Source organism: Panulirus ornatus, chromosome 3 (assembly GCF_036320965.1).
Source record: "Panulirus ornatus isolate Po-2019 chromosome 3, ASM3632096v1, whole genome shotgun sequence".
Taxonomy (NCBI): domain Eukaryota; kingdom Metazoa; phylum Arthropoda; class Malacostraca; order Decapoda; family Palinuridae; genus Panulirus; species Panulirus ornatus.
Genome location: NC_092226.1, coordinates 17,711,652 through 17,729,352, shown reverse-complemented (window position 1 = coordinate 17,729,352; position 17,701 = coordinate 17,711,652). Strand labels below are relative to the sequence as shown.

General features: G+C 37.3%; 1 protein-coding gene across 2 annotated transcripts in view; it reads left to right on the top strand.

Annotated features, from left to right (window-relative positions):
* The window catches only part of lama (lamina ancestor), a 28,094-nt gene extending 14,607 nt beyond the window's left edge, over nucleotides 1-13,487 (top strand). For both annotated transcript variants that reach the window (XM_071684644.1, XM_071684653.1), the window contains exons 6-9: nucleotides 378-560; nucleotides 8,824-9,055; nucleotides 9,366-9,517; nucleotides 12,087-13,487. In XM_071684644.1, coding sequence (XP_071540745.1) covers nucleotides 378-560; nucleotides 8,824-9,055; nucleotides 9,366-9,517; nucleotides 12,087-12,678 — 1,159 coding nt within the window. In that variant the 3' untranslated portion in view covers nucleotides 12,679-13,487. The remainder of the gene's footprint in view (nucleotides 1-377; nucleotides 561-8,823; nucleotides 9,056-9,365; nucleotides 9,518-12,086) is intronic.
* Nucleotides 13,488-17,701: the final 4,214 nt, after the last annotated feature.

The window sequence follows — 17,701 nt, the reverse complement described above, 5'->3', positions numbered from 1 at the left end:
AATTTTTCTCTTTTATCAAGAGATGCTAGTGCATTTTATTTCCGTGCGTCCATACTTCCCCTTTCAATTGGCCTGTAATCTTTCTTGGGCATTTAAATAATTCAGCCAACCAATCTTGATTTTTCACTTTGCTTTGGTGTACCCCACTGTTCTTCATCCTTTAATGTTTGTTTGTTTATTCATTGTCTCTGAGATCACCTGCACCTTTGATTGGAATTAGCAATAGCACTACTGTTGCCTCCTGATCTAACTGCATGCTGGCTAGGATAGATTCATTATTTCTTCAAGCAACAGATTTACTGTCCCATTACAGTAATTAACTAATATTTAGTGAAACCTTAGTATCTAGTTACTAAGGAGAATACATTTAATTTCAGGTGGATGAATTTAATGGGTGATTTAGAAGATCTAGAATCAGCCTTAGATCCAAATATTCATAATATGAGCATAGAGGAATGGGTTAAATCTGGTCACACAATTCGAGATGGCCATTGTTCAGCACTCATTAAGGTTCTCCCAGGCAACACAGATCTCTATACATCACATGTTACATGGAACACGTAAGTGACAGATAATCTTTTCTTGCATCTCTTCATTTCCTGTGTTATTGAAAGAGCTGAGAAAATGTTAGAATATGGTGGATAGGTAGCATTTACTGACCTAGAAAATGTTTATGAAAGATTGTATTGAAAATTATTGTCTAACATTGTAACTTTCTTAGGGTTTCCATACATGTTTCACATATGATTAAATTTCTCCCTCTTAGGGATTTTGTAGGCATTTTACAAGCAAAGTATTGTATTTACTTTTTAGTGTTATCACGGGCTTTCACATGTTGAAATGATTCTGTTTTCTCTGAATGACATAAAAGTTTTATATTTTTGCATAAGCACACAAAAACATTATCAAGTTTTTCTCATGATTTCAGAGATGTTTACTTTCATAAACATTTATTAAGGACAAAATCTAGATAAACTTTTCAGGATCATTATGTGAAATAGAGGTATATCTCTCTGAGTTGGAATGCATTTTATTGAAACAGTATAAATATTGTTGGTGCTCCCATTAATTACTGAACTAAACCCCAGACTCCAAGCAAATGAGAGAGTCACCCAGCCTGATACCCTGAGAGAGTTAAGAGTTTAATGTATATTTAAAAGAGTAAGGTATTTTTCAGGAATAGGAAAATGTGTGGTGTGACGTGGTTTGGTCAAGAAAGTGATGAAAGGGTAAAGAAGTAGTGTAGTAAGAAGAGTATGGTTGAGAGAGCTGAAGATGGTCAGCTAAATTGGTTTGGACATTTGGAGAGAATGAGTGAAAGATTGACAGTGAGGATATATGTGTCAGAAATGGGTGGGAGTAACCAGTTTAAGGTTTGTAAGACATACAAGTATTTATAATAGAAGCAGATGTAAGTTATACGGTGGGTGAGTGGTTGAGGTTCTGGGAACATTGAGGACCGTTGAAAGAAAGTTTGTTATATAGGAGGAGGAAAATGGGTATGTCTGAAGGTATAGCAGTCCCAAAAATGATGTTATATGAATGCAAAGCATGGGCTGAAGATGAGGATATGTTTGAAATGGAATGTTTGAGGAGAATGTGTGGTGTGAGGTGGTTTGGTCAAGAAAGTGATAAAAGGGTAAAGAAGTAGTGTAGTAAGAAGAGTATGGTTGAGAGAGCTGAAGATGGTCAGCTAAATTGGTTTGGACATTTGGAGAGAATGAGTGAAAGATTGACAGTGAGGATACATGTGTCAGAAATGGATGGGACAAGAAGGGGGAAACCTAATTGGAGATGTAAGAATGGAGTGTAAAAGATTTTAAGTGATAGGGGCCTGAACATACAGGAGGATGAAAGGTGGGCTTGGGATAGAGTGAATGGAATGGTATGGTATAAAGGGGATGATCTGCTGTTGATGGACTGAACCAGAGCAAGTAAAGTGGCTGGGAAAGCCTTTGGAAACTCTTTGAGGCCTGATTGTGGATAGGGGCTGTGCTTTGCACAAGACAGCTAAAGAACTGATGCGAGTGAATGTGGCCTTTCTTCGTCTGTTTCTGGCACTACCTTGATAACATGGAAAATGGCAAACAAGTGTGAAAAATGTTTTACTGTTTATACACATGTTTTTCGATGTTTATCATGGATTATATTGAGTGTGATAGATAGGCAGTGTACCATTAATTGTGTAGAAGTAAAGAAGTGAGAAAAGAATGAGATTTTTTTGCAGATGTTTAGGGCTAATGACAAAAGAGCCACAGATAGGTAAAGATGTTGGTGCAAATGAATTTAGTTGTATTTTGCTACTTTGATCAACATCCACAGAGGAAAATCACTTTAAGAAAAACTCCTGCTACAATTTCAAGACTTCATTTTGGATAGGGTTTGCGAGATGGGCACATATGGATGCTGAATAATTCCCTATGGCAATTACTCTCAGTTACCCTGCAGAATTGATGTGTAAGGGAAGTGCACATGTTGTGTTGATGTTGCCACATTTACCATTTTCTGTATAAATGTTAATGATGAAGTCGATTGTAAAATTAGTAATATATAAATGATTTTGTGAATGAATGAATTACGCAAAGAACCAGTCATTCCATCAATATTTATGATAGAAAAAAAGAAATTTTTTTGCATGTTAAAGAGGTAAGACAGAATGAGTATCAGTGAATGTATAAACATGTAGAAACAAAGTGATTTTAGCTGAGAAAGGAGACTTGGAATATTAAGTGCGGTCAAATGGATGGAGAGGTTTCATGAAGATGAACTTTTCTGTAAAATGTTGGGATCATTGTCTTGATATATAGTAGGTTTTTGGATATTATAGAAAATTTTTTACCCAGCTGTAGATTTTCCATTCTCTACCAGTTTGCTATTAGTTATGAGTCAAAAATTACCTTATAAACAAGTTTCAATTATTAATACCTGTTGATTTTCAACTACTTGATGATCGTGCACACCATTTGTGTTGGCAGATAAACATATGTTGGATGTTGTTATTGCATTGTTGTGAAGTGTTTGATTTTTTAATCATAGATGCTTTTGATAACATATGTATGGGATTTGTAGATTTTTATACTGTTAATCATAAATGCATTTGCTAGCATTTGTGAGATAATTTTTGTAGAATTTTTAATTTTATCTCATACAGGTAGTTTGAGAATTTTTTGGTAAATGTTCATTTCTAGTATGTACAGAGAGCAGAATTGCATATATTTAACCACTGCCTTAAGGTTTACTGTTTATTCTGTGAAATCAGCAGATTAATATAAAAAAATCAGAAAAATCGTTTTTTCCTTTTCTTCCCTTTTGTTTAAGCTTTGATAATCTGCCCATTTTTCAAGACCAATGATATTTTAGTATCTATTTAAACATCTTTTTAAAATGTATCAGTGCATAAGACCCACAATTGTGGCCTAGGATTTTTCTTGATTTTTTCAAAAATCGATTTTCTTGAGAATTTCAAGATAGATGCTTTTCGGTATGCTGAATACGAATCTGTGATCAAAACCAAAAAATTCATGTAATTAGTCGAGTAATTAGCATACTAATTTTATTAGAATTAATCTTGGGAGTAATTAAAGGCATTAATAATGCGAAATGCTGTCATTTGAGTAGAAATCCTTAATCAGCATATAAAATAACATCTATAACCAGATTTTCATTAAAATCTGAAGAAGTTGAAAATCCGAGCAAAATATTTGGTAAGGCTATAGCCTTGGATTTTTCTTGATTTTTTTCAAAAATCGATTTTCTTGAGAATTTCAGGATAGATGCTTTTACGTATGCTCAATATGAATCTGAGGCCAAAACCAAAAAAATCGTGTAATTAGTCGAGTAATTAGCATACTAATTTTATTATAATTATTCTTGGAAGTAATTAAAGTCATTTGACTAGAAATCCTTAATCAGTATGTAAAATAACATCTATACCCAGATTTTCATTAAAATCTGAAGAAGTTGAAAATCTGAGCAAAATTTTTGGTAAGGCTATAGCCTTGGATTTTTCTTGATTTTTTTCAGAAATCGATTTTCCTGAGAATTTCAAGATAGATGCTTTTCGGTATGCTGAATACGAATCTGTGATCAAAACCAAAAAATTCGTGTAATTAGTCAAGTAATTAGCATACTAATTTTATTATAATTAATCTTGGGAGTAAATAAAGGCATTAATAATGCGAAATGCTGTCATTTGAATAGAAATCCTAAATCAGCATGTAAAATAATATCTATGACCAGATTTTCATTAAAATCTGAAGAAGTTCAATATCTGAGTAAAATATTTGGTAAGGCTATAGCCTTGGATTTTTCTTGATTTTTTTCAAAAATCGATTTTCTTGAGAATTTCAGGATACATGCTTTTAGGTATGCTCAATACGAATCTGAGGTCAAAACCCAAAAATTCGTGTAATTAGTCGAGTAATTAGCATACTAATTTTATAATTAATCTTGGGAGTAATTAAAGGCTTTAATAATGCGAAATGCTGTCATTTGAATAGAAATCCTAAATCAGCATGTAAATAACATCGATACCGAGATTTTCATTAAAATCTGAAGAAGTTAAATATCTGAGCAAAATATTTGGTAAGGCTATAGCCTTGGATTTTTCTTGATTTTTATCAAAAATCGATTTTCTTGAGAATTCTAACATAGATGCTTTTAGGTATGCTCAATACGAATCTGTGGTCAAAACCCAAAAATTCGTGTAATTAGTCGAGTAATTAGCATAGCAATTTTATAATTAATCTTAGTAATTAAAGGTATTAATTATGTGAAATGCTGTAATTTGATGATAAATCCTTAATCAGCATATAAAATAACATCTATAACCAGATTTTCATTAAAATCTGAAGAAGTTGAAAATCTGGGCAAAATATTTAGTAAGGCTATAGCCTTGGATTTTTCTTGATTTTTTTCAAAAATCGATTTTGTTAAGAATTGCAACATACATGCTTTTCAGTATGCTGAATACGAACCTGTGGTCAAAACCCAAAAATTCCTGTATTTAGTCGAGTAATTAGCATACTATTTTTTTTTTTTTTATTATACTTTGTCGCTGTCTCCCGCGTTTGCGAGGTAGCGCAAGGAAACAGACGAAAGAAATGGCCCACCCCCCCCCATACACATGTATATACATACGTCCACACACGCAAATATACATACCTACACAGCTTTCCATGGTTTACCCCAGACGCTTCACATGCCTTGATTCAATCCACTGACAGCATGTCAACCCCGGTATACCACATCGCTCCAATTCACTCTATTCCTTGCCCTCCTTTCACCCTCCTGCATGTTCAGGCCCCGATCACACAAAATCTTTTTCACTCCATCTTTCCACCTCCAATTTGGTCTCCCTCTTCTCCTCTTTCCCTCCACCTCTGACACATATATCCTCTTGGTCAATCTTTCCTCACTCATTCTCTCCATGTGCCCAAACCACTTCAAAACACCCTCTTCTGCTCTCTCAACCACGCTCCTTTTATTTCCACACATCTCTCTTACCCTTACGTTACTCACTCGATCAAACCACCTCACACCACACATTGTCCTCAAACATCTCATTTCCAGCACATCCATCCTCCTGCGCACAACTCTATCCATAGCCCACGCCTCGCAACCATACAACATTGTCGGAACCACTATTCCTTCAAACATACCCATTTTTGCTTTCCGAGATAATGTTCTCGACTTCCACACATTCTTCAAGGCCCCCAGAATTTTCGCCCCCTCCCCCACCCTATGATCCACTTCCGCTTCCATGGTTCCATCCGCTGCCAGATCCACTCCCAGATATCTAAAACACTTCACTTCCTCCAGTTTTTCTCCATTCAAACTCACCTCCCAATTGACTTGACCCTCAACCCTACTGTACCTAATAACCTTGCTCTTATTCACATTTACTCTTAACTTTCTTCTTCCACACACTTTACCAAACTCAGTCACCAGCTTCTGCAGTTTCTCACATGAATCAGCCACCAGCGCTGTATCATCAGCGAACAACAACTGACTCACTTCCCAAGCTCTCTCATCCCCAACAGACTTCATACTTGCCCCTCTTTCCAAAACTCTTGCATTTACCTCCCTAACAACCCCATCCATAAACAAATTAAACAACCATGGAGACATCACACACCCCTGCCGCAAACCTACATTCACTGAGAACCAATCACTTTCCTCTCTTCCTACACGTACACATGCCTTACATCCTCGATAAAAACTTTTCACTGCTTCTAACAACTTTCCTCCCACACCATATATTCTTAATACCTTCCACAGAGCATACTAATTTTATTATAATTAATCTTCGAAGTAATTAAAGGCATTAATAATGCAAATTGCTGTCATTTGAATAGAAATCCTTAATCAGCATATAAAATAACATCTATAACCAGATTTTCATTAAAATTTGAAGAAGTTGAAAATCTCTGCAAAATATTTGGTAAGGGTATAGCCTTGGATTTTTCTTGATTTTTTTCAAAAATCGATTTTCTTGAGAATTTCAAGATACATGCTTTTCGGTATGTTGAATAAGAATCTGTGATCAAAACCAAATAATTCGTGTAATTAGTCGAGTAATTAGCATAATTTTATTAAGATTAATCTTGGGAGTAATTAAAGGCATTAATAATGCGAAATGCTGTCATTTGACTAGAAATCCTTAATCAGCATGTAAAATAACATCTATACCCAGATTTTCATTAAAATCTGAAGAAATTGAAATTCTGAGCAAAATATTTGGTAAGGCCTTGGATTTTTCTTGATTTTTTTTTTTCAGAAATCGATTTTCTTGATAATACATCTTTCCTTTGCAGAAGATAAAAGCCGGCAAGGCAATGGGTTTGGATAGTATTGCAGTGGAATTTATTAAAATAGGGGTGACTGTGTTGTTGACTGGTTGGTGAGGATATTCAGTGTATGTATGGCTCATGGTGAAGTGCTTGAGGATTCGCGGAATGCATGCATAGTGCCATTGTACAAAGGCAAAGGGGATAAATGGGAGCTTTCAAATTACAGAGGTATAAGTTATTGAGTATTCCTGGGAAATTATATGGAAGGATATTGATTGAGAGGGTGAAGGCATGTACAGAGCATCAGATTGGGGAAGAGCAGTGTGGTTTCAGAAGTGGTAGAGGATGTGTGGATCAGGTGTTTGCTTTGAAGAATGTATGTGAGAAATACTTAGAAAAACAAATGGATTTGTATGTAGCATTTATGGATCTGGAGAAGGCATATGATAGAGTTAATAGAGATGCTCTGTGGAAGGTATTAAGAGTATATGGTGTGGGAAGCAAGTTGCTAGAAGCAGTGAAAAGTTTTTATCGAGGATGTGAGGCATGTGTACGAGTAGGAAGAGAGGAAAGTGATTGGTTCCCAGTGAATGTCGGTTTTCAGCAGGGTTGCATGATGTCTCCATGGTTGTTTAATTTGTTTATGGATGGGGTTGTTAGGGAGGTGAATGCTTGAGTTTTGGAGAGAGGGGCAAGTATACAGTCTGTTGTGGATGAGTGGGCTTGGGAAGTGAGTCAGTTGTTGTTCACTGATGAGACAGTGCTGGTGGCTGATTTGGGTGAGAAACTGCAGAAGCTGGTGACTGAGTTTGGTAAAGTGTGTGAAAGAAGAAAGTTAACAGTAAATATGAATAAGACCAAGGTTATTAGGTACAGTAGGGTTGAGGGATAAGTCATTTGGGAGGTAAGTTTGAATGGAGAAAAACTGGAGGAAGTGAAGAGTTTGAGATATCCGGGAGTGGATTTGGCAGCGGATGGAACCATAGAAGTGGAAGTGAGTCACAGGGTAGGGGAGGGGGTGAGGTTCTGGGAGCGTTGAAGAATGTATGGAAGGCGAGAACATTATCTCGTAAAGGAAAATGGGTATGTTTGAAGGAATAGTGGTTCCAACAATGTTATATGGTTGCAAGGCGTGGGCTGGAGATAGGGTTGTATGGAGGAGTGTGGATGTGTTGGAAATGAGATGTTTGAGGACAATATGTGGTGTGAAGTGGTTTGATCAAGTAAGTAATGAAAGGGTAAGAGAGATGTGTGGTAATAAAAAGAGTATGGTTGAGAGAGCAGAGGAGGGTGTATTGAAATTGTTTGGTCACATGGAGAGAATGAGTGAAGAAAGATTGATAAAGAGGATATATGTGTCATAGGTGGAGGGAACGAGGAGAAGTGGGAGACCAAATTGGAGGTGGAAGGATGGAGTGAAAAAGATTTTGAGCAATCAGGGCCTGAACATGCAGGAGGATGAAAGGCATGCAAGGAATAAAGTGAATTGAAACGATGTGTTATACCGGGGTCGATGTGCTGTCAATGGATTGAACCAGGGCATGTGAAGTGTCTGGGGTAAACCTTGGAAAGTTTTGTGGGGCCTGGATGTGGAAAGGGAGCTGTGGTTTCGGTGCATTATACATGACAGCTAGAGACTGAGTGTGAATGAATGTGGCCTTTGTTGTCTTTTCCTAGCGCTTCCTCACACGCGTGCGTGGGGAGGGGGGTACGTCATTTCATGTGTGGCGGGGTGGCGACGGGAATGAATAAAGGCAGCAAGTATGAATTATGTACTTGTGTATATGTGTATATGTCTGTGTATTTATATATATGTATATACATTGAAATGCATAGGTATGTATATGTGCGTGTGTGGATGTGTATGTATATACATGTGTATGTGTGTGGGTTGGGCCATTCTTTCGTCTGTTTCCTTGCGTTACCTCGCTAATGCGGGAGACAGTGACAAAGTATAGTGAATAAATAAATGATATGATCCAGTTAGTCTGTGAGTTTTATGCTTAGATTAAAGTTCTTTGGTTATTTACAGATACCAGTCTATGTTGAGAATTCAGAAAAAATACATCTTTCCCTTCCGTCGCACTAAATCTTCTGATCCTGAAGACATAAATCCTGGCCATACGGTTGCCTTTTCATCATATCCTGGTATCTTGTCATCAGGAGATGACTTTTATATACTGTCATCTGGTCTTGTCACCTTGGAGACTACCATTGGCAATGGCAACCCATCACTGTGGAAAAATGTTACAGCGAGTGGAGAGGTTTGTATATTATGACGTGAAAAATCTAATTTCTATCTAACCTTGCTGCAATTTTGCTGTGTTTGATATTGTGTTTCTCAAAGTGGTGTGAATGCTATAACACAGTGTTGGCTAGATTTGATGTCGTTGGGAAGCAGTATTTTTTATTCTTTTATTCATTTTGGATTACTGGTACTAACTTTAATATGTCAGTAATTTTTGTTTAAAGATGCAACTCTATAGAATAATATTGCTGTGATTTTAAGATAAATGGGCTGACTTATGATTGGTTTATTCAGAGGTTTTTCCTTGAAATGCCATCTTCCAACAGCTTCTAGAGTGGATTCGTACCATTGTAGCCAACCGTATAGGTAAGAATGGAAAGACTTGGACAGACTTCTTCTCCATGCATAACAGTGGTACCTACAACAATCAGTGGATGGTAGTTGACTACAAAAAATTCAAACACAGGAAGCATATCAAGTAAGGAAATGATTTTATTTTAATCTGGTAATCAGTTGTATGCTGTTTCTTACTTTATTTCATTCCTGCCTTTCGGAATCTCATCCACACAATTTATTTTTATATCACATTCCTCAGCACTTGCATTACTTTTGTATTTATATTCAGATTTGCATACTGTGCCTTTCTACTGTAACTTTCATTTATTTATTTATTATACTTGATTGTCGTTTCCTGCGTTAGAAAGGTAGCACCAGGAAACAGGCAAAGAAAGACCCATCCACTCAAATACACACATATATATACATTCATGTACATACAGATGAAGATAGGCCACATCCGCTCACACTTGTTCTCAAGCACTGTATATGCATTCTGCCAATCCTTAGGCATTTCACCATAATCCATACATACATTGAATATCCTTATCAACCAATCAACAACACAGTCACCCCCTTTCCTGATAAATTCAACTGCAATACTATCCACTCTTATTGCCTTGCTGGATTTCATCTTCCACAAGGCTTTCACCACCTCTTCTCTCTTCACCAAACCAATCTCCATGAATCACTCACTTTGCACACCACCGTGACCAAAACACCCTACATCTGCCACTGTATCATCAAACACATTCAACAATCCTTCAAAATACTCACTCCATCTCCTCCTCATTCCATCACTACGTGTTATCACTTCCCACTTTCACAGATGTTCCTATTTCTTCTCTTGTCTTTCACACATTATATACTGCCTTCCAAAACATCTTTTTATTCTCCCTAAAGTTTAATGATACTCTCTCTCCTCAACCCTCATTTGCCCTTCACCTTCCTCTTGACCTCCTGCCACTTCCTCTCATACATCTCCCAGTCATTTACATTCCTTCTTTGTGAGTTTAGTACAAACATCTCTCTTTTCTCTTTCATTAGCAACTTTATTTCTTCATCCCACCACTCACTACCCTTTCAGATCTGCCTCCTCCCTCCTTTTTCATGCCACAAAGCATCTCTTGCACATGCCGTCACTGCTTCCCTAAATACATACCATTTCTACATGCATCTCTTGCACATGCCATCACTACTTCACTAAATACATACCATTTCTCACCCTTTCCCCCACTTTATTTGCTCTCACCTTTTGCCATTATACACTCAGTTTCTCCTGGTATTTCTTCACACAAGTTTCTTGTCCAAGCTCACTCTCACCACTCTCTTCTCCCTGACATTGCCTCCTCTTTTTTGAAAGCCTCTACAAATCACCTTTGCCTCCATGAAATAGTGACCAGACATCCCACCAGCTGCCCCTCTCAGTACATTTACATCCAAAAGTCTCTCTTTTACATGCCTATCAATTGATATGTAATCTAATAATCCCCTTGGATGATCTTTCCTATTTGCATACATATACTTGTGTATATCTCTTTTAAACCAGGTATTCCCAGTCAACAGTCTTTTTTCAGCACACAGATCCACAAGCTCCTCACCACTTCCATTCACAACACTCAATACTTCATGCACTCCAATTATACACTCGACTTCCAAATTACTCACCTTCTTATTCAGATCACCCATCACTAAAACCCAGTCTTATGCACCGAAACTGCTGACACACTCACTCAGCTGCTTCCAAAACACTTTCCTATTGTGATCTTCCTTCTCATGACCAGGTGCATAAGCACCAATAGTCACCTATCTCTTTCTTCTCATGACCAGGTGCATAAGCGCCAATAATCACCTATCTCTTGCCTTTCACTTTCAGTTTTACCCAAATCAATCTATAATTTATTTCCTTACACTCTATCACACACCCCCACTACTGCTGCTTCAGGAATAGTGCTACTCCTTCTTTAGCTCTTGTCCTCTCACCAACCCCTTACTTTACTCCCAAGATGTTTCCAAACCATTCTTCCCCTTTACCCTTGAGCTTCGTTTCACTCAGAGCCAGAATATCCAGGCTTCTTTCCTCAAAGATACTACCTATCTCTCCTTTCCTCTCATCATGGTTACATCCACACACATTCAGACACCCCAGTCTGAGCCTTTGAGGAGGATGAGCACTCCCCACTTGACTCTTGTTTCATCTTTTAGAAATTGAAATACAAGAAAGGGAAGGTTTCCAGCCCCCCGCTCCTGCCCTTAAGTCACCTGTGGGGAATGCGTAGGTAGAATTCTTTCTCCCATTAATTCCCATTATTGCCTTCACAGACATTTTTATAACTGTATTCTTTCACATTCATTCTATCTCAGTACAGTAGATTTTACTTTTGCTGTGGTCAATCTTTAGTTTTCTTCAACATTTATTCCTGCATGTTTCAACCACAAGTAACATTTTTGTCTCTCCTCCCATACTCATTGTTTTATTGGGGATTACTATCTCAGCTCTGGTGATTACAATTACAACACAGTTTATGATTATAATTAGAGATCCTTTTGCTTGATAGTGTTGTTTAAAGAAGAAACTTTTAAAAGTTTGGCATAATAGATTTAGAATGGAATATCTGAATTATGTATTTTTTATGAGACCTTTGATTATGTTTTTGCTGTACATTATAAGATTTTCTATATATTGTCTTATGCTGAACTTCAATTTTCAGACGCAACACATTGTGGGTTTTGGAGCAGCTCCCTGGCCTCATTGTTGCAAATGACCAGTCACACATCCTTCGTAAGCAGTCTTACTGGCCCAGCTACAATGTTCCATTTTACCCAGCTATTTTCAATCTTAGTGGTGCCCCAGAAATGGTGAAACAGTATGGAGACTGGTTCACATATGACAAAACCCCTCGGGCTCTAATCTTCAGACGAGATCACACTTCAGTTAAGAGTATTCCTACAATGATAAGGCTTATGCGATACAATGATTACAAGCATGATCCTTTATCACGCTGCAATTGTACACCTCCATACAGTGCAGAAAATGCCATCTCTGCTAGGAATGATCGCAATCCAAAGAATGGGACATACCCATTTGGTGCCCTTGGCCATCGATCTCATGGAGGTACAGATATGAAAATGACAACTGCCAAAATGGCTCTGAGGCTCAATTTTCTTGCAGTGAATGGCCCTACTTATGATCAGCAGCCTGTTTTTCGTTGGAGTGAACAAGATTTTGCAAATAATACACCACACTATGGACATCCAGATGCCTGGAAATTTCCAGTGGTTAGTCACAAATGGTTGTGGTAATTTTAGTGGATGCAAAAAGTTTTTAGGTTTCCTTTTTGACTGGTCAGTTTAATGTTGACCATTTTATTTAGAAAGCAAAGCATCTATTTTTATACAAGAGGTTACACCTTTATAGGTGGGTCACACTTGGAATGTCCTTTGAATATTTTGTGTTATCCATATAGAAGCCTCTTATTTATTCTCCCTATACTTTTTATTCTTCTAACTTTGGCTTTCATACCCTGACACTTACTATATCCCTTAACTTCTGCAGATATATATTCATGTGAGCTGAGTGACTTCTCTAGATGTACGTATCTGCATCAAGTTTCACGGTTCTTATTTAAAGGCTGCTCCTTTGGCATTGCATAATAAGGTCTCACCACAGTCATTCACTCTCTAGGCATGACAAAGAGAACGCATTCCCTCAAACTTTCTTTATTGCGAATTGAGTGGCTTTTGCTAGATTTAGAGGATCAGGCAGATGACCATGACTCTTTCAGCATTGAAAGTGATCAAGATATTGGCAGAAGAGGAAGGTGTTCATAGTGTAAGTGAAGCCAGTGTTGCTAGTGGTCACTCTAGATCTAAAGCTAATTAATTTTTTCATTGTTACATTATCATTTTTATCATAACTTTCCTTTGAGTATTATGATGAAAATCTTAGTTTAATTTATTCAACACACATTCACAGACCTCAGAGGTGCAGGTGACCAAGGTATTGTTGAATTGTATGGTATCCCATTGTGGCTGATTCCTTGCTTTGAGGAGTCTTGAGAACTTTTTCATTATTTATCTATTACAATAGAAATAAACTTTGTTCATAGATACATTTTCTTTTATTTTCATCTTCATCCTGATCTACAAGCTTAAACATCTGGATGTTTCATTGATATTCTAAAGAGATGCAGTCATTTCATGTTAACAGCCACTAGTGTTTTTGATGCATAAACACTCTTCAATGAATGAGAATTGATTTAATCCAGGTATTTGGAATTCCCTAGGTGCTTAATGGCAATTATTCAGCAAAGATGAAACAAGCGAAATTTGTTGTTTTTATCTCATTTAAACTTATGTTTAGGGTAAAGGAAGTATTGCACATCTGGTAAATATGCAGTAGCAATCTTTTCAGCATCATTTACTTAGGGTAATATTCTACTTGGATGTCACTGAATAACCTGTGAGGGAAGTTCTTAGTTTGAATCCTTTAGCCTGGAGAAATATGTCTAACTCATAAATAGCAGTGTTCAGTTCATTGCCCATCTGCAGGTGTGCAGTTGAAAAGAAATAATTGGAAAGCAGTTTTCCTTTATGAACTGATAGATTGGTATACAATAGCAAAAGAAAATACTCAGAAAGTCATATACAGAAAATACTATCGTGTTAGCCCAGTCCTATGCTGAGTAGAGTTGGAGGGGTGTGTGTTTCACATCTAACAGCTCTTGATAAGAAGTAAGGACAGGGTTGGTGATGAATAACATGGATATATTTAGAAATACTACACTAAACACACTATGAGTTAGGAGGGAGAGTGGATGGTATGTGTGGATGGAATATTGGAGGGTTTTTTAATTTTTTTTGTTCTTGGACTCGTTTCACCATGTACTGTTATATACAATGTTGGTGGTGAAAAACACAATTCATGCTAAAACAAGTGTGAGAAGGAATGGTGGCTGTCATATAAGGGAAGGATATTGAAGGTTTTTCTTTGGAAAATGATCCAGTTGCTTACTATCATTTGTTACAAAAGTCCTACATCACTACAATTACATAAAGTCTAATATGTTATGTATTTCTCTTCCATGTTAAGCAATGCTATGTTGAGCGTAGTGGAGATGGCTTCCCATGCTGGTCTCCCTCCCTCATATAATCCTTCTAAAATTGTTCTCTTAGTCACTTATTTCTTCTCATATCTCTTGGTATTCCTCTTCACTTTTCTCCATGGTTGATTCATATCAAACGTGTTTCCCCTCATTACTTGTTTACCCAACAATCCACATAATTTCCATGGGATCACCATGTATGCATAACTGGCAGATAGACAGCTTTGCACCAATAATTGTGGTGGTAGGGATACAGAGGAGAGCAGAATTTACTCATAGTGTACCTTCTTAACAATGAAAGAGATCTCTATAGGTTACTGATAGTATGATGAATCAGCTGACCTTTTCAGCAGAGATGAAAGAAGTTAAATTACCATTTGGCAATGAGCACAGTCCTCTTAGGATCATTAGATGAATAATGGAAGATTGATGGTTATGTATCTTGCTGTTGGCTTTGTAACAAGCCAAGAGAATATATCTTTCAGTAAATACCAATCTTCTCTTTGCCCTTAATAGTAGAATTTGAGATACATTCTCCACTTAGAAGTCAGTAAAATTTGAGATATATTCTCCACTTAGAAGTCCTATTTCTGTGACAGAACACTGTTTAAAGGTTACCTTATGAAAATATATCTCCCTCTTCTATCAAATTTAAAATATTCAGATTTTTCCAGTGGGTTCCAAGGAACAAATTACTGTATATGAGAGCATGTAGATGTTTACATCTAGGATTTCCTGTATAGTTAGATGAGTTCAGCTTTGGAAGAGATATAATTTTTTATTTAATTTCTTTAAAATCTAAATTCCCCATTTTCTTGCCCTGAACAGGAAAATTTGAGAAATATATTCAAATAAAAGTCCTGTTTTTGTGACAGAACTCTATATTATTGGACATATGCCTAAGGTTACTTTATAAGAATATATTTCCTGTTGAACTGAAGATATTTAGACTTTCCTAATGGGTTCTGAAGAACAAATGACTGTATATAAGAGCCTTAGATATTGAAATCTAAGATTACTGTTAGTTAGATGGAGTTTCAGTTTTAGAAGAGACACATGATAACGTTTCATTTAAGTTCTTAAATTACTATCCCCAATTGAGAAGGAAGCATTAAATCGTGTAGCTTGTGTCAGGAATTTTCTGTCACATTATCTTATGAATGGTTACAAAGGTAATGATCATTCAAAAAACTTTTTTCTTTTGCTGTTTATGCAAAGCTGGATTGGGCACTTATCCTAGTTTCTGGTATCTCATAATTATCTATTACTCTTTTCTCCTGTGTATCTTGTTAATCTATTGGTGCATCACTGTTTTTTTGGTGTTATTCATGTTCAGCCACAACAGTATGAATAAGTCCATAGGACTCTAGATGGTAAGAATTGTTATTCATTTTATTATATTTAATTTATTATATTTATGTGATAGAGTGTAAGAAAGTAAACTCTAGATTGATATGCATAAAACTGAAAGTGGATGGAGAGAGATGGGTGATTATTGGTGCCTATGCACCTGGTCATGAGAAGAAAAATCATGAGAGACAAATGTTTTGGGAGCAGCTGAGTGAGTGTGTTAGGAGCTTTGATGCAAGAGACCAAGTTATAGTGATGGGTGATTTGAATGCAAAGGTGAGTAATGCGGCAGTTGAGGGAGTAATTGGTGTACATGAAGTGTTCAGTGTTGTAAATGGAAATGGTGAAGAGCTTGTAGATTTGTGTGCTGAAAAAGGACTGGTGATTGGGAATACCTGATTTAAAAAAAGAGATATACATAAGTATACATAGGGAGGGGGAGGGGGCGAAAATTCTGGGAGCCTTGAAGAATGTGTGGAAGTCGAGAACATTATCTCGGAAAGCAAAAATGGGTATGTTTGAAGGAATAGTGGTTCCAAAAATGTTGTATGGTTGCGAGGCGTGGGCTATGGATAGAGTTGTGCACAGGAGGATGGATGTGCTGGAAATGAGATGTTTGAGGACAATGTGTGGTGTGAGGTGGTTTGATCGAGTAAGTAACGTAAGGGTGAGAGAGATGTGTGGAAATAAAAAAAGCGTGGTTGAGAGAGCAGAAGAGGGTGTTTTGAAATGGTTTGGGCACATGGAGAGAATGAGTGAGGAAAGATTGACCAAGAGGATATATGTGTCGGAGGTGGAGGGAACGAGGAGAAGTGGGAGACCAAATTGGAGGTGGAAAGATGGAGTGAAAAAGATTTTGTGTGATCGGGGCCTGAACATGCAGGAGGGTGAAAGGAGGGCAAGGAATAGAGTGAATTGGATCGATGTGGTATACCGGGGTTGACGTGCTGTCAGTGGATTGAATCAGGGCATGTGAAGAGTCTGGGGTAAACCATGGAAAGCTGTGTAGGTATGTATATTTGCGTGTGTGGACGTATGTATATACATGTGTATGGGGGTGGGTTGGGCCATTTCTTTCGTCTGTTTCCTTGCGCTACCTCGCAAACGCGGGAGACAGCGACAAAGCAAAAAAAAAAAAAAAAAGTAGGAGAGATGGCCAGAGAGCGTTATTGGGTAACATGTTAATTGATATGTGCATGAAAGAAAGACTTTTGGATGTTAATGCATTGAGAGCAGCAACTGGAGGGATGTCTGATCATTATCTTGTGGAAGCGAAGGTGAAGATATGCAGAGGTTTTCAGAAAAGAATAGAGAATGTTGGAAAGGAAACTTGTGTGAGGAAGTAATAGGAGAGATTGAGTGTAGATGGAAAAAGGTGAGAGCAAATGACGTAAGGAGAGTGGGGGAGGAATGGGATGTATTTAGGGAATCAGTGATGGCTTGTGCAAAAGATGCCTGTGGGATGAGAAAGGTGGGAGGTGGGTAGATTAGAAAGGGTAGTGAGTGGTGGGATGAAGAAGTAAGACTGTTAGTGAAAGAGAAGAGAGAGGCATTTGGACGATTTTTGCAGGGAAATAATGCAAATGACTGGGACATATATAAAAGGCAAGAAGTCAAGAGAAAGGTGCAAGAGGAGAAAAGGAGGGCAAATGAGTGTTGGGGTGAGAGAGTATCATTAAATTTTAAGAAGAAAAAGTTGTTTTGGAAGGAGGTAAATAAAGTGCATAAGACTAGAGAACAAATGGAAACATCAGTGAAGGGGACACATGGGGAGGAAATAACAAGTAGTGGTGAAGTGAAAGGGAGATGGAGTGAGTATTTTGAAGGTTTGTTGAATGTGTTTGATGATAGAGTGGCAGATATAGGGTGTT